At 46.3% G+C, this 25,072-nt stretch overlaps 1 protein-coding gene across 8 annotated transcripts; it reads right to left on the reverse strand.

Moving 5' to 3' along the window:
- Window positions 1-455: 455 nt before the first annotated feature.
- On the reverse strand, window positions 456-24,550 carry KIF23 (kinesin family member 23). 8 transcript variants are annotated; one of them, XR_014162893.1, is made up of 25 exons: window positions 24,325-24,549; window positions 21,202-21,271; window positions 19,984-20,112; window positions 19,085-19,190; window positions 18,452-18,588; window positions 17,220-17,329; window positions 16,936-17,109; window positions 16,248-16,289; window positions 15,814-15,926; window positions 14,948-15,069; window positions 14,640-14,742; window positions 13,376-13,455; window positions 13,150-13,269; window positions 12,647-12,806; window positions 11,943-12,107; window positions 10,388-10,545; window positions 9,532-9,705; window positions 8,292-8,471; window positions 7,648-7,977; window positions 5,235-5,465; window positions 4,444-4,526; window positions 3,725-3,806; window positions 1,988-2,058; window positions 1,665-1,766; window positions 456-1,096 (listed from the first exon to the last, which is right to left on the reverse strand). XR_014162893.1 is itself a non-coding variant. In XM_081888478.1 (24 exons), exons 1-24 carry the CDS (start codon window positions 24,432-24,434, stop codon window positions 1,081-1,083), a joined length of 3,063 nt encoding a protein of 1,020 aa, XP_081744604.1. In that variant the 5' UTR covers window positions 24,435-24,550; the 3' UTR covers window positions 456-1,080. The 8 variants fall into 8 exon arrangements, 7 of the variants coding, with proteins under 7 accessions (XP_081744604.1, XP_081744603.1, XP_081744607.1 ...); XM_081888478.1 differs by lacking the exon at window positions 1,665-1,766 and having other exon boundaries at window positions 16,936-17,106; window positions 24,325-24,550; XM_081888477.1 differs by lacking the exon at window positions 1,665-1,766.
- Window positions 24,551-25,072: the final 522 nt, after the last annotated feature.

Here is a 25,072-nt window from a genome sequence, read left to right on the forward strand (position 1 = left end):
AATCCCCAATCTCCCAACATTCAGCTTCGCTGGATGAGCCCATTGGGAGTCCAAGCATTATGAAAAAGGGAGAACAAAATCTCTATCTGCTCCACACCACCAGTAATTCTTATACACCTCTAGCATGTACTCGCCTTTTTAAACTAAAATGCCCCAAGTATTTTAATTATTCCTCATCAGGGAATGTTCATTCCCTTGAATGTATTGGTTGTGCTTTTCTGAACTGTTTCCATTCCACCTCTACAAGTTCCTCCGGCAGCTGGGGCCAATCTTGGCTATGTTGCAGGGAGAACAAAGTCATGCCACATCAAATGCCCCTTCGTTTTATCAACAAACTTCACCCCAGATGACGGGCTGTGGCCATTTCCGTCTCGATGATGTCAATGGGAGGGGAGAAAGCTTTTTTAAAAGTACTGCCAGATATGTTAGAAGTAGACGAGGAAGACCACAGAATGCAAGATGCTGTGAAAATTTATTGGCAAATTCAGCCCTTTAAAATATACATATATATCACACGTGAATATAGTCACCTTCCTACACAGATGTCTACTCATCGTGCCCCGTTACAATCATGCATAGCAAACAAAACAAAGAGAGAAGGTAGCCAGCGCCGAGAGCCCCATCCCTCCCACTGCTCAGAATACATTGGCAGGAAAAGGCCTTCTCCACCGGTTTGCAGGGGCACAGATGCTCCCAGTCTAAGGACAAAGCCATTCCCAGCTGAAAGCTTGGGCAGGACTGCCAGGACTGCCACTCTAAACAGGCGTCAAGATCATTCTAAAGTGCATCAGGACAGCTAAATAAATAGCAGCACATTTTTAATACAGTCTCATAAAAAATACCCATAAGAAGACAAAAAATGATGGCAAGGAACACAGCTGAGCCCTGTGCAAGGGAGTCTTATATCCAGTCAAGAGGTAACAGAACAAAACAAGGTTGTCTTCTTCAATGCCACAACAGAAGAGAGCCAAAGGAAAAAAATGTACTTTTATTATATATTTGGCTCTTTCCTTGCCTAACATATGTAGGCCTGCAAATAATCCCTTTGCCAAAGAAGTCCTAGGAGGAATCTCCAATAGTTCATGGTTTTCTGCGCCTGCAAAGGAAAGAAAGGTTTGTGATCATCCATCACACACACCAAAGTTGGAAGGACATGATCGATGTAAAATTCTCAGTGTTCAAGCAGAGCCCCTTGTGATGAGGCAGCCCCCAAAACCTCCTTGTGTCCCCGCAGCGACTCCTGCAAGAGGCTATTTCCGGCCCTTTGGCTCCCAGGAGCTGCTGTCAGATCCCAACATCTCCCCCACCTCTACCCAGCAGACAAAACCTTCAAGAAAAACTTTATGCAGTTGAGCCAATTGGTCAGGAGGGGCCGACGCAGGAAGCAGCAACTGCCCAAGGCAGGGCAGGATTTGGCACCCCAGAGGACAAAAAAGGATTCTAGCCTGTGCGGCTGTAAAATATATGTGAGGAACACCCAGCAAGGAAATCCAGAAGCCAGTGAGGGGAGGGGGTGCAGAGTATGAGCAGGCTTCCTTGTCCTATGGAACATCCTGCCTTCTCTGTAACTCAAACACAGCACTACCTTACAGGTTTCTCCAGGTCCTGATGATAGCTTTTCCCCACTCAGAACTTTCAGTAACTTTTTCGTTTCTTTTTTTTACCTCTGATGCCCTCTTTCCTGCCTGTTAACATGTCTTGTAAAACTGCCATGTTTTCGTCCCCTGAGCTGAAGAGATCACTTCCACAGCTTGGTCGGCACCTATCTGCAAGAGGCCAAACCTCAATAATAAACTCTGCCCCCTCTGCCCCCCACCCCAAAGCCAGCATCTCCCAGGCACAGCTCCTGTTCGTCTTCAGGCCCTAAGCAGAAAGCTTGGTTCTGGTTCCAAACCCAGCTTTCTCAAGAGCACAAAGCTGCAAGCTTAGGGAAGCAGAAAGCCTTGTTCAGTATTTAGGAGTGAGGGGTGAGGAGAGAGAAACATACTTGGGCTGAGCGTGGTGCTGGTATCCAGGCCCCAGGTGAGAGCCTGCCTTCATCTCCACTGCGACAGAACACTGGACAGAGAAACACAGAGAGACCACATGGGATCAAGAGGCAACTCAGAAGCAGTCTTTGCTGCTCACCCCCCACCCTGGGTTACACCAAGCTTAATAATAATAATAATAATAATAATAATAATAATAATAATAATATCACCAACAACAATAACAAAAAAATATATAATTGTACAGTGGTGCCTCGCAAGACGAAATTAATTCGTTCCGCAAGTCTTTTCGTCTTGCGAGTTTTTCGTCTTGCGAAGCACGGTTTCCCATAGGAATGCATTGAAAATCAATCTGTTCCCCGACCTCTTCTGAAGGCTGGGGGGTGGGGCGGACAAGGGCTTTTCTTCCCACCCCCAGCATTTTAAAAAAAAAAACCGGGACAGCAGAGGACTTCTCCGCGCTGCCGCCCGCCAGCATTTTAAGATCGCCCCGGACAGCCTCCACTGTCCCGGTGTTTTTTAAAATGCTGGCGGGCGGCAGCGAAGGTTTCGCTGCCGCCCGCCAGCATTTTAAGATCGCCCCGGACAGCCTCCGCTGTCCCGGGGTTTTTTAGAATGCTGGCGGGCGGCAGCGAAGGCTTCGCTGCCGCCCGCCAGCATTTTAAGATCGCCCCGGACAGCAGAAAAGTCCTCCGCTGTCCCGGGCGATCTTAAAATGCTGGCGGACGGCAGCGCTGCCGCCCGCCAGCATTTTAAAATCGCCCCGGGACAGCGGAGGAATTCTCCGCTGTCCTGGGGCAATTTAAAAGCCCCCGGGAAGGCTGGCAGGGGGGACAAAGACTTTCGCCCCCCGCCAGCCTTCAGAAGAGGTCCAGGACCTCTTCTGAAGGCCGGCGGGGGGCGAATGTCTTTGCTCCCCCCCGCCTGCCTTCAAAAGCCGTCGGGGAGAGCGGAGAATCGCAGCGCGTTTTTCTGCTCTCCCGGGAAGGCAGGCAGGGGGGAGCAAAGACTTTTGCCCCCGCCGGCCTTCAGAAGAGGTCCAGGAGCTCTTCTGAAGGCTGGCGGGGGGCAAAAGTCTTTGCTCCCCCCCGCCTGCCTTCAAAAGCCGTCCGGGATAGCGGGAAGCGCTTCCCTGCTATCCCGGACCGCTTTTAAAATGCTGGCGGTGGGGAGCAAAGCCTTTCGGCCCCCGCCGGCCTTCCTGGACCTCTTCTGAAGGCCGGAGGGGGGGGAAAGGCTTTGCTCCCCACCGCCAGCATTTAAAAGAGGTCCCCGGAGATTTCCCTATGGGCTTTCTTCTTGCGAAGCAAGCCCATAGGGAAAATCGTCTAGCGAAGCAACGCAAAAACCGAAAAACCCTTTCGTCTTGCGGGTTTTTCGTCTTGTGAGGCATTCGTCTTGCGGGGCACCACTGTATATTGCTCTATACCTGTAGATCTCAGGGCAGTTCACAACATAAAATCACAAAATACATAATAAAAACGACAACCCAATAACCCCCCCCCTTCCACAGCACATTTTAAAAGGGCACCAGATGGCAATCAGCCAAAAACCTGGTTAAAGAGGAAAATTTTTGCCTGGCACCTAAAGGTGTATAATGAAGGTGCCAGCCAAACTTCCCCAGGGAGAACATTCCACAAACAGGGAGCCACTGCAGAAAAGGCCCATTCTCGTACTGCCACACTCCAGATCTCTCATGGAGGCAGCACACAAAGAAGGGCCTCCCTGGAACTTACTCTTGTTTCTACATCTGTCCACTCAGACTCTGTACCCTCCTCTGCAGGTGAACGGCTGGAGGGAGACGATCTTCGCTTGCGGCTAGAAGAAGCAAAGGAACATCAGTTGAGGGGAAGCTGTGTCCAGCTGATAGAAGCAAGCCACAATAGGGTGCCTGGCAGATTCACAAGCCAAGGCCTTCAAGGTCCAACACCCTGTCCAGAGGTTAGGTAAACTAGTCACAGATTAAAGGGGGGGGGGGAGAAATAGCTGCCCCCCACATCAAGACTGCCATCATTTTCCGACAACCATTTTTTTGGTTTACTGCGTATTTTTATACCTTGATCTCAAATGGAACTTGTTTTAAGGATAGTTCTATGTTTGTATTGCATTTTATGGCTACTCATCTGGAAAAAGCAAATGGTTAGTTTAAAGGATTGCTCATCAAACCTGATCCTGCCCTGAAAACTTCAAGTCTGATCAAATCCACTGGGAGATGCACTTCTTGGCCTTCCAGCAGGAACCTGCCTCATATTATTTACTAGCCTTGGGTACACAGAGTTCTCCAAGTGGCTTACAACGTATTTAAAAACATAAACATAAATACTTTATGTCATGATACTAAGTTACAGCAGTCTCACTGGGCCCTCCTCCTACTCCCAGGAGCAAGAGAAGCCCCATGAATGGACATGGTTCTGTGCGTTTTAAGAGGGTAAGAAAACTGGGCTAGAAAACTCACCCTGTTGGAGACTCTTGCTTCAGGGTCTCTATCTCTGTGAACTGCACTGCCTGGCCACCTCCTCTGGTCTTGTAAACATCACCCTATAAGACAGGAACAGTGAAGAAGCTCTTTGCATCGTGAGGGGGGCAGCTGAGGTTCCCACTCTTGTATTGTTTTAACTGTGCTCCATTTTTACAGATATATAGATCAGGCCAGACCAGCCTAGGAAGCCTAGCCTGGGTTTGAAGGCAGTGAAAATGTAACTTGATGCAGTAGAATCATGTATTGTGGGCTGCATTCCAGGAAGGGCACGTATATGCTAAAAACATACCCCTAAACTGCCCCCAGGCAACCATCCCTGCCTTTCTTGCCAAGCTCTGGGATGCTCTCACAAAATCTCGCAGGGCCATCTGAGTTCCCGTGAGATCTCACAAGAGCATCTCCGAGCCCAGTAAGCAAGTCTGAGAGATTAAAAAGCACTTTCCATGCCAGGAAAACTCAGTGCAAAAGGAGCTTTGGAGCTCTCTGCCCTGCATGCAATTAATTTCTGGGATTTCAACCGGCCAGCTTTCAACCGCCCAAGGTTGAAATCATGCCAGTTAATGGTGTGCAATATGCAACTGTCATTTGTATGCATCTCTCCACACACCCCTCTGCTCTAAATGTGTAGAATTCTAATGGCCCCATGAGAGTTCAGCTGCTTTGCAGCCCAACAAGCCTCAAAGTTTGCTTGGAGGACTTTGTTAGAAAATAGGCACACATTTGGGAAAGCTCCCTTGACTGCCTGCTTGATTGCTGGCCCCCTTTACCTTGATGAGCTTTGTCTCAATCTCCCCATCGGAAGCCAGCTCCTGGTGGGTCAGCATGTACTTGTCACACTTGGCTAGGGCCTTCTCGTTGGCAGCCGCCACTGTGATGGAGTGGGGGACGTGGGGCTGCATGACTGTCTCAGTCTGGACATTGGAGGGAGGCTTGTGGTCCACCCATCTCTCCCCGGCTGAACGAGAGCGCCTGTGCCGGATGCGAACTGGCGGAGCATTCTAAGTGGGTCCCAAAAGGAAGAGAGAGATGCAGAGGGGATGAGCAGCAAATTTCACCCAAGCTTATCTTTGGAGAGCCAAGTCAACAAAGCAATTCAAAATCTTTAGTCACTTTATTCTCATCCCCAACACTTAAGATTTCCCTTCAGTGTTGTGCATAAATCTTATAGGTGCAATTGTAGTATTTGGGGGAGGGTGGAAGAGATAGAAAAGGAAGAGCAAAGGATAACAAGTAGTCTTGATTTTAGAGCAACAGTGTTGAACACAGGCACATTACCAGGCTGGGGGCAAGGAGGGTGGGGTCAGTCCATGGGCAAAACTCTGCAATTCTAATAGGCCAAATCAAGTACGCACACAAAAGAGAAGACAAATGCAACACCCCCATCTGAAAAGATTTCCTAAGTTGGCTGAGCATCAAACGTTCCTGCCTCTTTGCCTTTTGCCCTGCTGATGGACACTCTGAGCTTAAATGCTCCAGAGATAAAATGCTGTTTCACAGCCACACAGAGAGCGGGGATGAGAAATGTTGGGACAAGGTAACCTTTGCTCTCAAGTAGGCCTGATCACCATTATAAGGTCCAACAAGCTGCCCTGGCCACCAGGTTTTCCCAGGACAGTCCTCACCCACTTGTGTATCTTCTAGTGCTTTGGACCACAGCTCCCATTAGCATGACTGCTGGACATGTGCTCAGTGGGAGCCACCATAAGCAGCTGTGAAATGTGGCTATAGAGCAACAGGAACCCAGAAGACCAGCTTGGAGAGGGATCATGTAGCTCAAGATCTTTGGACGCAGAAGGCCCAGGATTGCATCTATGGTACTGGTTGTTGGATGAGTCAAACTAGAAGTGACAGGAAAGGCCCCCTTCATACCAGAGCACATTCTGGGCTAGAGGGACAAATAGCCTGGACAACTCCATGCACTTATAATTCCTTTCTCATGAAAGGAAAAGTCCTTCCACATTGTTGGACTACAAGTCCCATCAACTCCAACCTACATAGCCAGTGGTCAGGACTGATGGGGGCAGGTGGCTCAACCATGGGACAACCCCATATTCCTCACATCCCCACATTCAGGAAAACCTAAGTAATAAGATTTCATGGGGGTGTATCCAATGCTTGTCCTACTCAGAGTAGACTCATTAAAGCTATTGGGAATGACTCACTGAAGCTCATTAATGCCAATGGGCCTACCCTGAGTTGGAATAGCATCAGCTACAGCCCATGAACTTTGCCTTCCATAGTCACCTATGCTTAGCCTACAAGGCATTGTAGCAGCCTTGTTGCCCACAGTGGCTACTGTCCCATTTCATGGAACTGGCCTGTTAGTTATACTGGTCCACCCAGCACCCCAGGGCTCTAGAAGAACCTTTCCCAACCTGGTGCCCCCTAGCCTTCTAGACTACAACTCTCATCAGCACGGCTAATGGGAAAGATGGGCGCAGAGTCACACATTGTGACCCAAACACCACCGCACTGTCAGGTGCCCTTTCCAAAGTTTTGATTGCCCTTGCTTGACGCAGAGAAAGAAAATCAAGAACTCTTGATTGGAGGCAAGTACAGTATAAGTTTTGATTTACAGCTGGTTTGCATCGATAGGCTGATCTCACTGTTTGAAGAAGTTTAAGCAAGCTGACGTGTTTGGGACTGGCTGGCAACAGATTTAAGTGTGTGCTTTAAACAATCCCAACTGAAAGAGATTTCAACTATTTGTAAAGCTACCCCATAGCAATTTAAAGCAAAAAAAGACGCAGGTTTTACATGTTGAGAAGTCTAGCATAAAACATATTTCAGATCTTTATAATGGAGAGTCAATTAAAAGTAGCTACCCAGCCCCAGATGCGGGAAAGCCATGCGACAAGCAAAGTCTGGCTAGAATCCATGTCCTAGAAAGGTTTTGTTTGGGCTCCAAAATTAAGTCCCAAACTGGTCTGTAAGCTTAATTCAGGTGGTCCACAGTGTGTCTGTGGTGCAGCTGAAGGTGGGAGATAGCAGATTAACTATGCATGTTGATTTTTAAATTTTTATTTTTACTGCTTCTTTTAATTCTTATATATTGTATTCTCACGATTTTGCTTTTGCTGCGCTCTCCATGGCTTTCGGGGGATGGGGAAAGGCAACCTTTGAGCCACTGTGCCAGGCTCACCCCAGCATCAAGCCCCAGCTAGGAGGAGCAGCACTAACCCTGCAGCACAGGTCCTCTTCTACCTCTAGAGCCTCTCTACCGCTGGGGACCTCGAGGGCGCCGGTCCAGCACATGCCTCGCCTTCTGTCTGACATGGCACAGTGCCTAGCTTGCTGGAGCTCCTGAGGTCTACTCCTGCCTTTGGGCACGCCACTGCCACCACCGCCGGGGTGCTTGCTGCTCTGAGTAGGCGTCCTCTGCTCCCATTCCGAGATGCAGGAGGCCACCGAAATGCTGCTGCAGGAGTTAGAACGCCTGTGCAGCTGTGGCTGGCTTGCGGCAGGCAAGTTGGTGGTGTTAGGGAGCTGAGTGACACAGGGACTAGAAAACTGAAGAGAGGTGCAGTTAGCAAACAAGGAGAGGGAAGAGAGAGTCAGTCAGCCCACAGATTCCGGCACAGGCAGACACCCACCGTGGCCCCCAGATCTACCGGTCTGAATTAAGCAGATTTACAGAGGGTTTGGGGGAAAGAACAAAAGCAGGGAACAGAGGCAGGGACTCGGCGCACTTGCAGCCAAATTCCCTTACTGGACTACAAAATCCCCTAGCCCCGGAAAGCCACCCAGGCTGAACAGTTCAGCTTCTCTAATGCTTCTGCCTGACGCACAGACACACACATAAGAGACACTTAAAGACAACCTACAGGGACTGGAGGAGGCGACAGGGACCTCTGCAGGGGCTTCTCCCGATCCTTCTCCCGAGAAGGCCGCTCCGGTTTGCTGCCCTTGGGTTCCGTGACGATGGCTTTCAGCTGCTTCAGTTTTTCATCTTTCACCCAGAGCTTGTTCTGCATCTCCAGCTGCTTGGCTGCCACCCGCCGCTCCTGCGAGAGAGAGCCAAGTGGTGCTAGAAAGGGCTCCGGACAGGACCACAGGAAGAGAAGATGCTATGGGCCCGTGGAAGAGGACATGTTACCTCCCCCCAAGAGCCCTGCAAATATTGAGCAGCAGCACAAAGACTGTCTTTCCTGTGGGGTGGATACCACAATCACACAGATGAATGATTCCCTGGGCCCTTGGTGGGGGTAGATAGGATCCCCTTTTGCCTGGACCAGAGAGTCAGTCATCAAAGCTTTTGGGGCATACAGACTTCCTCTTATCCCTTTCATATTGTCCCAGTAGAGAGGAGACTGTGGGCTGCTGGGCATGGTACAGGCACCCAAGGATGCCTTTGCAGCCATGGTAGAGAGGAAGAAAATGAACGAACGAAAGTCCTCAACATGTCATGGACACCCAAAGTACCTTTCTCCTGGTCAGGCTTGAGGGGGAAAACACACACAAACAGAAAAACCAGGAACAAAAATCAATATATCTCATGCACACAAATAAGCAGAGGACCACATAGATCAGCAGGGGATTCCCAAATTAGCCAGGAGTCCAACAGCTCAATTCCTTCTGCATAGGAGGCAGAGCAGAGAACTAGGAGGACTGCATTAACCCTTTCCTGCCAGCTCTCATACGATATATGATATCTTTACTGTCATTGTCCCATGCAGAACAATGAAATTGAAAACCTACATAAAACTACTACAAAACTACATAAAACATTCAAAAACCCCTAATGCGTAGCAGGGAATGGCTCAAATGATCTCCAGCACTGCCTCATGGTAAAATGACAGGCAGCAGGGAGCAGCATAACACCTGCCTTGCAATACAAAAGGTCATGGGTTCTACCCCTGGCATGTCCAGGTAGGGCTGGGAAAGACTGAAACCCTGGTGAGCTGCTGGCAGTCAATGTAGACAGTACTTAGTTAGATGAACCAATGGTCTGACTCAATATGAAGTGTGCTAGGAACTTTTGCCTGGAAGCATTCGGATTGTGCCTCAAGCAGCTTGCCTCCAAAACAGTATCTGCCCCAGTGTGTGGGCACACACAACACTTACGCATTCCTTCTCCCACTTCATTGTTGTCTCCGTCACCATGCCTTGCAACCGTGCTTCAAGGCGGCGCTTGTCAGAAACTTGTCTCTGCAGCTTCTGGCTCTTGCTTTCCAGCTCCTGCTGCAAGTTGCGCTTCTCCTCTTCGTAAATTGTCGTCGTTTTCTCCAAGATCTCGATCTGGTAAGACAAAGTCAGCTTTCTGTTCCGAAAACTTCATTTTTACACCCCCTGCTTCCATATCCACACCCACCCTTACATCCAAAATAGAGGGGAGGTTTTGGGGCAAAGAAAGAACCTGCACCGCAAATGAATGTCAAAACATGCATAATTTGCAACTTTCAGGCAGGTGCAAAGAGGACACCCCTGTTTCAAGACGACAGCCTCAAAAATGATCGCCGCTGGACAGCAAGTCAAAAAAGCTATCATACTTGCAACTTCTAGGTTAGCATAGTGCTCAGCAAGTTACAAGAGTTCCACTTGCACTAGGGTGGGGAGAGGAAAACAGGAATCCTTTTGCAGGCTGAGAGCCACTCCATCCTGTGGGCAGCAGGGCAGCAGTCAATGGTGGGCAGAACCATAGAGACTCTTATGCACAAGCCACACTCCAGCCATACAAAAACCAGAGAGTTCTCTCTCTCCATGCACACACACAGCATTCTCAAGTTTTAAGGACACATTCCAGCCAGGCAAACACCCTCAAGGAGCAGAGTTAACAGGGGTGTGTCCTGGGTAGCATCCTAGGGGCCAGATGGGGAATGCTGGAGGGCCGCATTTGGCCTCTGGGCCTGAGATGCTGCACTCCTAGACTTATACGAAATAGGCCACATGCTTAAAGAACATAAAGGCACAGAACCCAAACCTTGTATTCCAGAGTTTTTGCTTTCTTTTCTAGGCGTTCAATCTCAGTTTTCTGGGCTGCTATAAATTTGTCTCTCTCGGCCATTTTAACTTGTGCATAGTTCTCCTTGGAGACAATACTCGAGTCAAGCTCCTGAAGCATCCCCTTGACAGAATGCACTGCAACAAAAAGAAAAAGCAATCTGCGTTACTGACTGGATTAGGCCAACTCGCCAGGGAAGCCTGGGTCATTCCATGGGAGCAATGTCATGGGAGGTGTGTTTTTAAGACCAGAGTAAAAGCGTAAGGCTCCCTTACCATTTTTGCCCTTAGAGGATAGATGTTGTTTATATAATCTTGTTACATTTATATATATATATATATTGTATGTTATATATGCCATTGTCATATTTTGCCATGTTATTATGAAATGCAGTGTTTGCTTCAAAATGCTCTCCTGTTTTCTTTATTGTAAACTGCTTTGAGAATGATTTCTTTGTGGAAAAGCGGCATGCTAATAAAATGAAGGAATCTCCCCAAAGATGTGGAAGCACATTTGTAAAATGGGAATTATGTGGAAACCCTCATGTGACAGAAACCAGAGAAGAAGATAATATCAAAGTGCTTCAGGTGGCAGATACTAGGAGAATTCACTACCAGTTGCATCTTCTGATCAGAAAATAAGGCATCCCTGCTTAGAATCTGATGCATCAGATTCTTGGTAGTCAATCTTGGTAGTCAAATGTCTTGGTTGTCGAACAAATCAGTTCCTGAATGCCGCAAACCTGGAAGTGAGTGTTCCGGTTTGCAAACTTTTTTTGAAAGCCAAACGTCCAATGCGGCTTCCAATTGGCTGCAGGAAGCTGCTGTAGCCAATTGGAAGCCACACCTTGGTTTTCGAACTGTTTTGGGAGTCGAACTGACTCCCAGAACTGATTAAATTCAAGAACCAAGGTAAGACTGTATAAGCAAGAAGACTACAATGCCTAGATATCCAATGAAGCTGAGGGTTGGATGATTCAGGAAAGATAAAATAAAGTGTTTCAACACACAGTTAAACTACGGAACTCACTCAGACAGGAGGCAGTGATGGCCTCCAGCCTATATGACTTTAAAAGAAGATTAGACAAATTCATGGAGGAGGCTATGAATGGGAATAAGCCATGATGGCTATGCTCTGCTGCCACAGTTGGAAGCAGCAATGCTTCTGAATACTAGTTGTTGGAAACCAGAGAAGGGGAGAGTGCTGTTGGGCTCAGATCTTCCTGAGTGTTTCCCACTCATCTGGTTGGGCCACTGTGAGAAAAGGATACTGGACTTGGTGAGTAATTGGCCTGATCCAGCAGGCCCTTTCTTGTGTTCATAAGATGATTTTTTTTAAAAAATGGAATAGCTGAGGCGTGGTGCCCCCCAGCTATTATAGGACTCCAACTCCCTTAAACCCCAGCCAGCGGCCAGGGAGGATAAGAAGTGGACTTAAGCAGCAACAGGAGGGCACCAGGTCAGTTACCACCAAGGCTGAGGTCGCCTGAGCTGCCTGCATAACTACTTTTGGTCAGGAGAGTCATACAGCTCACCATTTTTGGTGAACTCTTCCGACAGCATCTGCCGGATGCGATGCCGTTTCTCAAGCACTTCGATCAGTCGAGGAAGAGTCTGGTCATCATGGATGTCCAGAAGCTCGCAGGAAGACATTGGGGGGAAATTCTGCAGCAGCACCTCTGTGATAGACCGCTCCCGATCTGCAAGAGACAATGAAGCAGCTGTTTCAAGAACATGTCTTGGCCAGGGCTCTGGCAAGCTCCCAACAGGAGGAACAGCTGCCAGGATGCTCTGTACCGAGCCTGGATCCCAGGTGCATGGAGGGTTGCTAGAACAGGGCACACTGTTAATTCAAATGCACGCCTATCAAGATAACCACAAAAATGACCGTAAGGGTTAATACACACACACTCTAGGCCAAACCTCATATTATACAGTGGCTGAAGTGCAACAATACCCTGATGCCTTCTGTGAGAAGGGACTGGCTCTGCAGCAGGGGAGGGGGAGAAAACGGTGGTGGTTTAACCCTTTTCCTTCCAACACACCTCCTGCTGCTCTTACCCAGCTAACATTGAATGTGAGAACACAGGTCCAGAACACCATGTTCAGGCAGTTCAGTGTGTGTGTGTACAAAGCAGGAAGGGCTAAGACAGGTGAATAAACTAGAATGAGAGGTCTATGTTGCTGGTTGCTTGATAAATGCCGCTTTGGTCACTCTAAGTAGTCTCTTGTGATTTACCTCCATCAATCGGTCCACCTCGGATTTCCAGCTGCCGTGAGAGCTCCTCCCGAAAGGCCTGGTTCTTAAACCGTCGACCAGGGATTAAGCCGCAGACTGGCTTCTCAGCAGGCCTCGCAACCTCTACTTCTTGGGTGAGCTCTGCAAATCGCAGGACTTGCTACAAAATAATGATATATGGGAGTATGTAGGATCTGGTACTTTACAACACAATTAAACAGGAAATGGAGACATTAGTCAAGCCTAATTGCACACCAACAGATTTGTGTATGCAAGATCTAAGGATTTCACATTATTTTCTCTCCCTCCCACCCATCCTATAACACGCAGCACAACTTAATTCTGCTCTAAAAGGTAGTTCCACTACAGAGCAGGTTTGTGCTTCATTGTTTGGGTCCATCAGCCTCCTCAGATGTAAAGCTCTTATAAATAAAGGTAGCCCTCCCCTCCATCCCAGTTCCAGCAAGATGAGAGCAAGGAAGCTCAAAGAAGATTTAGATTACCAAACTCTCATCGTAGTCTTCAGCCTTTGGGTTCACACAGACTATCATGCGCACTTTGCCTTCTCCATCAAAGTAGTTCTTGAAGAGATGGGTTAGTTTAGAGTCTCGGTAAGGAACCATCTAAAGAAGAAAAGAGTCCTTAAGTTCTAAAGAAGAAAAAAGTTATCAGGAAGAAATACTGCCAGGGGGAGAGGGAGACCCACAGAAATGGGGAGCAACCACACACCTTGTTGGTCCCATAAGTTTGGTTCTCCCGCAGAGCTTCAATACAGGTCCTCAGAGTCATTAGGGACTGGTTAATATTACCTGGAGGGGAGAGGGAAAGGTGTAGCCCATTATTCACCCCAAACCATGCCATGGTCACAAGACATGGTTTGAAAAAACAGGGACATTTTTGTACTGTAAATTTCCTGCTCTCGGGAGAGTAAAGGGCACTTTCTATGTATTTTGCCCACCAGGAGGCCCTCTCAGACTGGACTGTAGTGGAGGCTAGCCAGTTTGGGCAAATGTGGCACTGCCCCACAATCTGTCTGCCCTCAACCAGCCCCCACTGTCTTCTTAAATACATCCAGTCCAGGGGATTGAACTGTCAGCCTCCTCTTCCTGAAACTCAGAAGAGAACCTTTTGTACAGCATTAATCAGCCAATATATCAAAGCCCAGTTTCATTTCTTTCAGTCCATTGTTATTGTCCAAGGGCTTCCCCTCGGAGGCTGGGGGATCTCAAGTTCACTGGAAAACCTTTTATCAGCTCCTTCTCCAAGACAGAAAATCTATCACAGGCTGCTACTGTGACAAGCCATTATTCTGGTTAAACTCCATTTAAGAAAGGCATAAGGAAAAACGTCCCTGATGGCCTTAACCTGCCCATCATTGCCACCTGCCAATCATCCAAGAGGACAAAGCAGAATCAGAGGTTAGCAGGGTGAGTCAAATACTCTGCTCACTCTCCTAAGCACAGTAAGAAAAGCCTGGTTTTTCCAGGCAGAATAAGGACATTTATTGGGGATTTAGAAGTGCTGTCAGTGGGGTTGGCACACACAAGCTGCACTCTAGTTGTTGCTTGGGACATCTGAAGAGAGCCAGCCCACCGGCAACTAGAGACAGGCTGGCAGTGCTCATGGCTTAAATCCAATGCAGCAGAGGTTGCCGTTTCTCTTCTTGATAAGCTAGAGGGTGGGAAACAATCCCCACCCTCTGATTGAGAAAATGATCCAAGTCCCTGCTAAGTAAGGGAGGGAATCTAGAGAAGGGGGGGGGGGACAGAGACCCTCCTTTGTAGTCACAAGGCAGGGCAGTCTGGGCCAAGTTAGCCCCGCCTACTCCTGGTGGAAGGGGAAACCCCAAAGGAACTGAAATGCCCTCCTTGCTCTATCAGAGAATACAGTTTCCCACCAGGCTTCAATGGAAAGCTTTCATGAATGGGGCTAGATTTCGTTTTCATGCCCGAAAAGGGTGGCAAAGCTTGGACAAGGAAGTCACAACCCCTACCTGCTTCCCGTAGTCTGTTCCCTTCTGCTTTGGTTCTGTTTGTTCTCTCACTCCCTGCTAAGTCAACCAAAGATAACTGGCTGAAGGTTATCAGCTCTCTGTCCTGCAAGAGAAGGGAAGGAGTCATAGTTTTAATAAAGAAACAACGACAATGAGAGAAAAGAATCTTCCTCCACAAGTTGGTTGGGAGACCTGTAACCAGCTCCACATCGCATACCTTGGGCGTCATTTAATGGATCTACCTTTTGGGAATGGGTTGGGGGAGAGAAAAGAGAAGCTGTGCTCTCCTTAGCCCCTCTCGATTTTACCTGTAGAACATTATCCCCACTGGCATCAAGTGGCGCCTGGGCCAGTTTGATCAGGAACACACTATGGGAACGGCTGGATTCACGATTGAGCTGAGTGTTTGCAATGCGCCTCTTCTTTTGGCCTGTTTGATAGAAAGCAGGAAAAAGTCCTTTAATCTAGCAGAGAATGAATACATAGCAATCAATAGCATTCTAGTTGTTGGTGCATCATAGTGTGCACACAGTTCTAGGAGCCATAGCTGAAGGTGGTCCAAGCTAGCAAAACATACAGGAAAAGGAAGCCAAAAGGGACAAGGCTTGGAGACCATTTCCCCCCAGAAGTCAATATATTTGGGGAGGGATATTTTGTTTGTGTGAGTGACAGCTTAAGGAGGATGTGGGGGATTTATCCAGTTGCAAATGACCTGGAAACAATTTTCTCCCTCTCCTGTATCTGGAAGTTGGGGTTAATCAATGAATTTCAATGGCAGTCAATACAGAACAGAAAAAAGGAAGTGCTAGACACAATGTGTGACTTATGGAATATGCATGAACACAAAACAGGTCAATTAGCTCAAGTGGTTTTTAAAAGGTGTGAGACAAATTGCAATCAATGGCAATTAGTTATGCCAACTGTGCTTTCACAAGGACTGGGTATTGTCCCCCACCCTCAGCAACTGATTTTCAGGGTGGGGCTAGTCCTGTTGCATTTGTGCCCTGCTGCTTGGGCTTCCTATAGGCACCCGCCTGGCTGCTGTTAGAAGACAAAGAACTGGACATTATGAACCCTCTATCCTATCAGGGCTCAAACAGACAGGAACAGGAAGCTCTGTGCCAGTCCTCTGCCACAAGGGCAGCACTTTGGAGGAGTCCAGGGAGTTTCCTACCTCTCCAGAAGACTTCAAAAGCTTCCTCTGTGGATTTGACTTCCACCTCTGTGCATCCTGCAACATACATGTTGTGGTTCTGATCCTCACGGAGAATTTTGGACTGGGGAAGTCTGTAAGAGTGAGGGTGTCAATGAGAGTCGGCCAGCACCAACATACTTATTGCTAGCAAGGGGAAGCCAAAAACTAACCACGCCAAGGTCAGCTACAGCACAAGCTGCCATGCAGGATTAGCTTATTCGGGCAAAAAGGGAAAGAGAGGGAAGGTCAAGCCATTCAGACTTCATATAGGGAGCGAAACACTCAGGTACATGTCAGCTATCAACAACAAGCTGCAGGGAAGAAAAGCCAATGGGAGACATCACACCAGTTTCACTAAGTGCAAAACAGCCAACTGCACATTAACAAGAGGAAAATATAACCTGTGCACATACATAAAGTCAGCACTTCGCACTGGAGTGCCACAGCTGCTCCACCTAGCAAAGAAATTACAAGTATTACAGGCCCACACTGCCTTTTCTCCACTACACAACCCTTTTCAGAGCCTTTTCCCAAGACATTTTCTGCTTTTGGAATGTATGCCTGTGACTTTTAGGTGAAGTTGTGGCAGAATTTGTATGTCTTTGGAACATTCCTAAAAGTCTGGTTTGGGGCTACTTCCTATGTACGCAGCCAGCAAACACCAGAGTTTGGAAGACTTTTGTTTGTGGGCAGTGCCAGCCTCAGAAAAAAGGAGTGTGCTCAGTGATGCTTCTGCATAACCCTTGACCAAAGATGTCGAAGAAATGTTGACGAAGAGAATAGTGCCTACGCCAAGGCTAGGTAAGACCCATCTTGGTACCAAAGCTGACTTCTGCAATGCAACTGTAAGCATGACACTGCTTCACAGTAATGTTCACTATTACAGAAACATTTCCTCAATACTACCTCAGCCCAATGTTCTGGAAACAGACACAATCCATTTGTTCCCCAAGGCATAAACCACCAGATCTGGAATCTATTTCCAACTTTACTTTTTGGAATCCGAAACACCAGACCACAATTCTGTCACTTACATTCCATGTAGCTATAATCTGGTTAGCTGTCAGATTCAGAGAGCCAGGCTGAAGGAAGTTTACTCACTTTGGTTTGATGGGGTCAAAGGGGCCTTCTTCCAAAAGGTCATAGATGTAGTTGTTATAGATCTCGATGTAGGAGACAAACACACTGTAAACATTGTCTTCATCAACTTCTTCCGCTTTGCAGTTGTTTTGGACATTGATCATATCAGCTATTTCAGGATCAATTTGCCGCCTGCTTTTAAAATAAAAAATAGCACAGCAAGTTAAAATTTTGATATATTTAACAACGGATCTATGGCAGTCCTTGATGGGATGAGGGTGTCCCAGCCGCCCATTGCTACTTACTTGCTAGATGGAGCTTTCGGGGTCTGAAAAGCTTCTCGTTTCTGACGTTCAAGTAAAGCATCGACATCACACTGCACCTCAACCCCATTCTTATCATCCAGCTTGAACACCTGAGGTAAAAGGTTTTCAGAAATAAGGTAAGTCTTTCCAAGAGGAAAGTAGCAATTTTATTTTACTAATAGTGTCACAATTAGGCTATTGGCCAGTGGTCTCTGCTATCTCAGACCAGACCTTCTCGACCTGGGAAGCAGGAAGGACAGCCAACACCAGCTGAAGATTTCTACTCAAACTCACATCCTTCAAAATTCACGTGCCTGGACCTTAAGATCAGCTGGGGTGGGGAGGGGCAATGCTGATTCAGTCTTTGAAGGATGCCAGGGGGCTATGACCCACCACAGGACCTTCTTACTGATAGCCCTGCCCCACACCTTAGGAACACCTCCCTCTTCTGTCATATTTTGTCATTCTGTTGGGTCTGCACAGAGACAGGTATGTGAGATATTGGTAGTTTTATATTTTAATTATGGGTTAAAAGTGGGAAAAGTTGGAATGGGAAGAGTTGATCTCACTGTATTTTATTTAAATTGTTGTTACAAACCCCAAGCTCATTGATTTGATGTTTATCTGTTACATTTAGGTCCCACTTTTCCTTCAAAGAGCTCAAGGCAGCGTACATTGACTCCTCACTATCCTATGTTAACCTCACAAAAACCTTGTGAGGAAGGTTAGGCTGAGAGATAGCAACTGCCCAGGGTTCCCCAGTGAGCTTCAAGTAGCTGAGGGATTTGAACCCTGGCTTACCCTGTGCTGGCTGTCATCTTCACATTTATGATGAAGGGCAGGAAAGAAATTTTATAATCAAGCCTGTCCAACCAACAACAAAAGTTTCTAACATTCATGATAGGGAGCACTGATTCAGAACTCGTCAGGAAATATGAGATCTACACATTGAACTTTTGCTGTTGATTGTTTCCCCTTCATCTCAGTTTGCCTTTTACAAAAAGAAGCACAAACTCTGTTAGCTACAGAGTAAGCAGTAAGTGCAAAAGAGACCCTCTGAACTCCACCCAAGTGGTTTGCAGGGGGCTATCCTGCCTTTCAGGACTCTACCTGCATTGTGTGTCTTTAAATGCAATGCATCCCAACCTGTCCATTCAATAATTTATAAGTTAAGCATTTGGCAATGGCAACAGAACCGTTTACACACCAAGACTTGGTAGGAAGAGACTTACATATCGTTTGGCCTGCAGAGATCCTATGCTGTTGAAGATCATGTCTAAGCAGCGAGGAAGCAGGCCACCGTCACCAGGAGAACCAGTCATGGTGTAAGTTTTCCCACTCCCAGTGACACCGTATGTAAAAAGGAGGCCTAAGAGTCAAAGAGAACATATTTTATAGGCAAATGTCTACTTCATCCTTCTGTTTCACAAAAAAAAAAAACACTTTGGCCGACAATGAATCAAACTGTACCATAAGTGCATACTATCCAAACAATACAACAGAGGCAGGAACAGAGAAAGACAAACTTTAAAAAGCTTTCTCTGCCCAGCAGGGTCAAAACAAATGTCAGTTTCAAATAAAGATTTCTTCAGCCTAGGTGCAGCTATGAAGAAGGAATTTAAAACTACACCGACCTCCAGAAAATGAAGTAAGATTGGATGATCTATTATAGGTGTATTTGGGCTGAAGATACTCCAAACCATATATGCTTTTAATCAGTACAAAATAAAGTAGTTCCTAATCAATATTTGGGCAGTTATAGCAGAACGTGCAGGAGGAGCATTTAGAAAGTTTAGCAAGTTTAGAAAAAGAGAGATCAGTGGTTAGATATCAGCTAGAGCATGAAATGTTCTATCCTCTCATACCATTTTTCCCATGAATCAGATCATCCACTAGAGGTTTGGCAACAACATCAAACACATGTTTCTGAGTCCCACCGACATTAAAAACCTCTTTGAATGAATATTGAACCTGAAGAGGAAGACAACAAGCTGTTATGAAGCAACAAGCAAGCACTTTGCTGCTGTTTCTAGACCTCAAATTATGTCTTGCTTCTATTAATTTAGAAAAAAAATATTGATTGCTTACTCAGAAAACTCTAAGCACGGTATGTAATAAAAATATCACTAAAACGCAGATAAAATCAGCAAAACTCTCTGAAAAACAAGCAAATCTAAAATAACCATCAATAACACAGAGATAAAAGCAGTAAAATGTTTAAAAATACACATAATTTATATCTAGATAGGCTTGCTGAACTAAAAAAAGGTTTTCAATAGACATCTAAAAATAGATACTGGGACTCCTGACTAATGTCTGATAGAGGATGTCTAGCATTGCTTCAGCATATTAATTCCTAATAAACACATTTTACTCTAATTTCCCCCAAGATCCTATTAGCTCCCCATCTCAAGCAGTAGTGGAGCATAATCAAGGGAAGCAGCAAGCCTCTGGCTACCAGCTGCTGGGGAGAAGCAGTAGACTACTATTGTTCTCATGCATGGCTTGTGGGCTTCCCAGGGGCATCTGGTTGTACACTGTGGGCTCCTGGACTAGGCCATCCTTTGGTCTTATCCAGAGGATCTCTTTGTTATGTCCCATGAGAGGGGCACTTGTCCTCTCATTACAAGTTTTGCCTTTTACAAAGCTTTAATTTGTACTCCAGGGAAGAAAGTTCCCTGCAAATGTTAAAGATCCAAATCTAAACCCATCAGAACCTCAGTTTTCAGCTTCTGGTTGCTGGACACTTTCCAGCAGGCTTTACCTCCTTATACTCCCCATTGCGGAAAATTCGGTATCCATCTGGTGGGTGAACCTGGACTGTTGTGGTATTGATCACTTTTACGCAGCATTCTTGGTCTGGCACACTGAGTGGGCGCAGCCGGCAGTACACCTAAGGAAAAAGTGCTTAGAAATATCACAGCTTGCAGATTCCAAGTCTTAATAAGCCTAGAAGGTGAGATAAATGAAACTTCCACAACTAGCCCCCATTTTAGGAGGAAAAGAGCCCACCACTAGGTAGCCAAAACAAAAGCACCAAAACAGCAGGTTGGGGGGGAGGGACCCAAGGTTTGCAGAAATATAAAAGGTGTTTCTGAAAGAACCCTAAAGAGGACCACACAAAAATAGCTTCCAACAGCTTGAATAGCATGTAATGTTGACTGACAGACATCGAACTGACAACCAAATGCAAGAATTAAGAAAATGCTGAAAAGAGACGAGGCAACAACAAAATCAATTTCCTTGGATCTATCATTAAAATCATTTCTTTCTGTGAACCAAGAAATTTGCCCTCAGGGCTGGAAGTGAGGACTTCCCACAGAGACAGAAATCCAAGATTTTTAATGTACCTGGGAATCAGACAAAAAACCTAAAACATATTTCCACTTATTGCTCTCACAAAGGACTGTGTGACAAAACTAACGAGCATCTTGTAGCATCAGAAAGATCAGCCAAGTTAAAGGTCAGGTGTCATTATTCTTTTAGCACATGATTATATACCTAAACCAGTGTAACCATTGATGTATTTATGTGAAAGGATCCAAGGTGGGATCTCCCTGACCTAGGAGAACAAAGTTCAAATTCCCACCTGATTGGGAAATGCAATGGGTGACCTTAGGCCAGCCACTGCCTCTCAGCCTACCCTACCCCATATGGTAGATGTGTGGGCAATATGGAGAGTGGGAGAGCCATGAATGCCACCTTGAGTATCTTGGAGAAAATGTGGGATAGAAATAAAAGTAAATAAAAGTGGCAAAGTTGTGAAAGGAACCTCTGACTGAGACCCCAATTAACTGTCATAGAAGATAAGGGGTGGAAGAGAGAATATTCATGGGAAACATGAAGTTGTGCCCATATTTGCTTACAGACTCTGCCTATGTTAGTCTGCTGTCAGAGCATCTCACCTATTCATCTAGAAAAACACACATCATATGAAGTTTGCATTTACATCCCATGCCCATCCCCTATATCAGCCACTTACCCCAACAGGGTCCTTCAAATTGTTGCTAGATCCATTTTTCTGCCCAGGCTTCCTTGGAGTTTTGGTTTTCCTGGAAACGAAAAGAAAGAAAGAAAAATCATCAGGCAAGTCAATCAAGAACTAAGGCACACAGGAGACAAATAACCTGACTGCTCTGGGATCAGTGTGACAACAATGCAGGAGCGTGCTTCAAGTCACCTTGTCAACCACAAGCCATGTGAAATAGTTTTCATTCATAAGAACAGCTAAGGCAGAAAGGCACTGCACTACTAATGCTACTTAAACAAAATATCACATGCAGAGCATTTCAGTTTAGAAGATATGCAATCCCACATACCCCTCCTTCTCCAATATTGTGGCTTTCAGCTAAAGGCAATCTAGAATGGACTCCAGGCCAGTCTTAAATGCTCTGCTAGAGTTGAAGTCCATGTAAAAAAAGAATCTCAAACACAGTGGAGACTAGAGACAGGAGGAACAGAAGAGCACACATATTTCTTTTGTTTATATCCCTCTACTCTGTTAAAAGAAAAGGTAGTCAAGGTGGCTGGCTATCAGAAACATTCATCCCTTCTGGCCTCTGCCAGCATCATATCCTGTGCTCTTAAAAAATTAGATAGTGAGCTGGTTCACAAGTTAACATTAACCTGTGTAAAGGATGGCTTCACAAACATAACTGCTTTGTTCCTCCCTAGCTCCCAGTTTTGTTGCACAGAGGAAAGAAATCAGACTCTGGAATGTTTCTGCCTTCATGTGACACAGCTGATGCCTGGAGAGGAGCATCATTTGTTTTAAACTAGCATTTCATGGCAGGAACCTGTTGCTTTTAACTATTGTATGATCGTAGTATCACAGTGCTTATAAAATGATAGAAGTGTATAAAGTTGAAGGTCATTACTGTATAAGAATCTAACATTTTTTCCTTTGCCATTTGTCACTCTGGAAAAAGCTAGTAACACTTTTTTGTAACACAGTTTAGAGATATGTCCCTGATTTAGTTAACGCATTTTTCGCTCTATAAGACGCACCAGACCACAAGACGCACCTACCATATTTTTCGCTCTATAGGACGCACTTTTTCCCCTTCAAAATTGAAGGGGAAATGTGCGTGCGTCCTATGGAGCGAAGACACCATAGCCCCGCGGCCCTCTTCCAGCTGGAGAGGTAACGTGCGGCTATGGCAGGAGCCTCTATAGCCGCGCCTCACCTCTCCAGCCGGGAGAGCGCGCGCAGAGCTAAAGCAGCCCCCTGCGACCCTCTCCCGGCTGGAGAGGTGACGCGCGGCTATGGCAGGAGCCTCCATAGCCGCGCGTCACCTCTCCAGCCGGGAGAGCATGCGCAGAGCTAAAGCAGCCCCCCCGACCCTCTCCCGGCTGGAGAGGTGACGCGCGGCTATGGCAGGAGCCTCTCCGCTGTGCCTTTCCGCTGCTCCCTGACCTGCTCTTTAGGGCTGGTGGTGGGCTTCCCCCCGCCAGCCCCAAAGAGCAGGTCGAAAGGAACCTGAAGCCTGGAGAGTGAGAGGGGTCGGTGCGCACTGACCCCTCTAGCTCTCCAGGCTTCCAAGGTAGCCGCGTGAACGCACCTTAAACGGCACCTTGTTTTAGAGCGGGAAAACAAGAGGGGGAAAATTCTCCCACTCTCTGCGCAGCACTTCCTGCCGCTTCACTGAAGGGGCGCTGGGCAGAGAGCGGAAGAATTTTTTTCCCTTGTTCTCCCCCCTCTAAAACAAGGTGCGTCCTATGGTGCGAAAAATACGGTAGTTTTTCGAGGAGGAAAACAAGAAAAAAATATTCTGAATCTCACAAGCCAGAACAGCAAGAGGGATCACTGCGCAGTGAAAGCAGCAATCCCTCTTGCTGTTCTGGCTTCTGGGATAGCTGCGCAGCATGCATTCACTCCATAAGACGCACACACATTTCCCCTTACTTTTTAGGAGGGGAAAAGTGAGTCTTATAGAGCAAAAAATACGGTAAGTAGCATGCATAGATTATGTAGTTGCTTGTTTAGAGCATTTGTACCCTGCTCTTCAGCCAAAAAGTCTCCTACAGCAGCTTACTAAAAACACAGCCTCTGCCTACAAGCTTACAGTATTAAATACATGTCACAAAAGGAATTGAGGAACAAAGACAGGAGAGGAAATAAAACAAACTCAGGCACCAATTCTTATAAGTCTATTAGCAGCTCTTACTATGGCTAGCTAGAACAGAAACAGTTCAGGGCCAGATACAGCCCAGCTTCCAATCTCTCCTGTTAAGACAGCCTGCTACCAAGCGATACAAATACAAGAGAGAGAATCTCTCATATATAATCTATGCTATTTATATAAATTGATATACAGGTTATAAAGAGAGTGAGAGAGATTATATGCATATGCATCTGAGAATTTTTTCAATGTTATTTCATTTATGAATCACTTCTCACAAGGCATCCCAAAGCAATTTTCAATATAATTACTTAAGCAGAACAGTTACATAGGTAATAGTGCTAAAACCATTGCATATATAAATCAATTCAAATCTAAAACAGATATCAACTGGGTATCTCTCTCTCTCACACACACACACACGATTTTATATACACACAAGTAATTTTTAGTCTTTTAAATGTGTTCATTATTTTGTGTTTCAAATTGCTGCTAGCCATATCTGTAAATCTCACTGAGACAGTGCTTTAGAAGGCAATTAATTAATTACTGTACAATAATAATAGGCAACTATCTATATAAACATATGCGTGTATATGTTAAAACATCTTAATTTAGACAAGCCTACCCAGATACATAAAACAGTGGTCTGTATTCTAATCTGTTTGTCGCTGCTTTGTATTTTTTTTCAACATTTTAAATTGTTGTTTAACTGTTTATACCCATTTTTTGTTTTATACTTTTTGCAGATCGTTTAACAAAGTTTGCAATCAAGCAGCATATACATTTTATGACAAATAGATACAGAGAGAGAGAGATAATAAATGCAGATAAGTACAGTATCTCAGACATGAATCTGCACGATATAAGGGCGCTTTTGTTGGAGGAAAATAGTAAGGGAAAGAGGAAGGGGGGAGAACTTTAAAGGGAAGGCTGGGGGGGCTCTAACTAGGCGCCACTCCACCCCGCCCCGGGTCACTCACGCGGCCGCCTTCATCTCGCCGAGGCCGCCCCGCTCGTCCTTTTTCTCCCTCTCGCAGCCCTTTTGGCGAAGGTTCGGTTTGAACGTTCCCTCCCGCTTCCCAACATCCATTGCGCGGCTCGCTGTTATTCAAATTTAACCAATCAGGATGGAGCTAGGGAGGGAAGGGGCGGGGACAGGACAGCGGCCCTTCGCCGTCTTCAGCCTTCACTCCTTCTCTGCTGTCACCGCCTCCTTGCTTATTGGCCCTTGTTTCTTTGTGTGGCGTCGTGGCGCGAGTTTTTTACCTCATAAAGCAGCGCGCGGGAAAGGGAGGGAGACCAACCGTCCCGTCTCCATGGAAACGGGAAGCCAAGCGAGCTCAGGCCTTAACGAAACGGGCTAGGCCCCAGATGTGCAAATCTGGTTATGAACGTAAAAAAGACTCGAGAGGGACTGCTGCGACGATAAAAAGTGAACTCCCTCCCTCTCATATACATAACATTTCTCCCGATGAAAAGAGGGACGTCCCATTTCATAATAATTTTACTTTTTAAAACTCACACATCCCTACTGGCTTGTCTCGGCCACTCTGGGCAGCTTCCAGCATACATAAAAACATAAAACAAACTTCCCTATACAGGATTGCCTTCAGACGGCTTGGGGGTCAGATAAGGCCATGTCCTCCAACATTTCTCCAATGAAAATAGGGGCATCCTAAGGAAAAGCGGGACATTCCAGGATCAAATCAGAAACTGGGACATCCGTCA

Source organism: Podarcis melisellensis, assembly GCF_964234715.1.
Source record: "Podarcis melisellensis genome assembly, chromosome: 14".
NCBI classification, from domain to species: Eukaryota; Metazoa; Chordata; class Lepidosauria; order Squamata; family Lacertidae; genus Podarcis; species Podarcis melisellensis.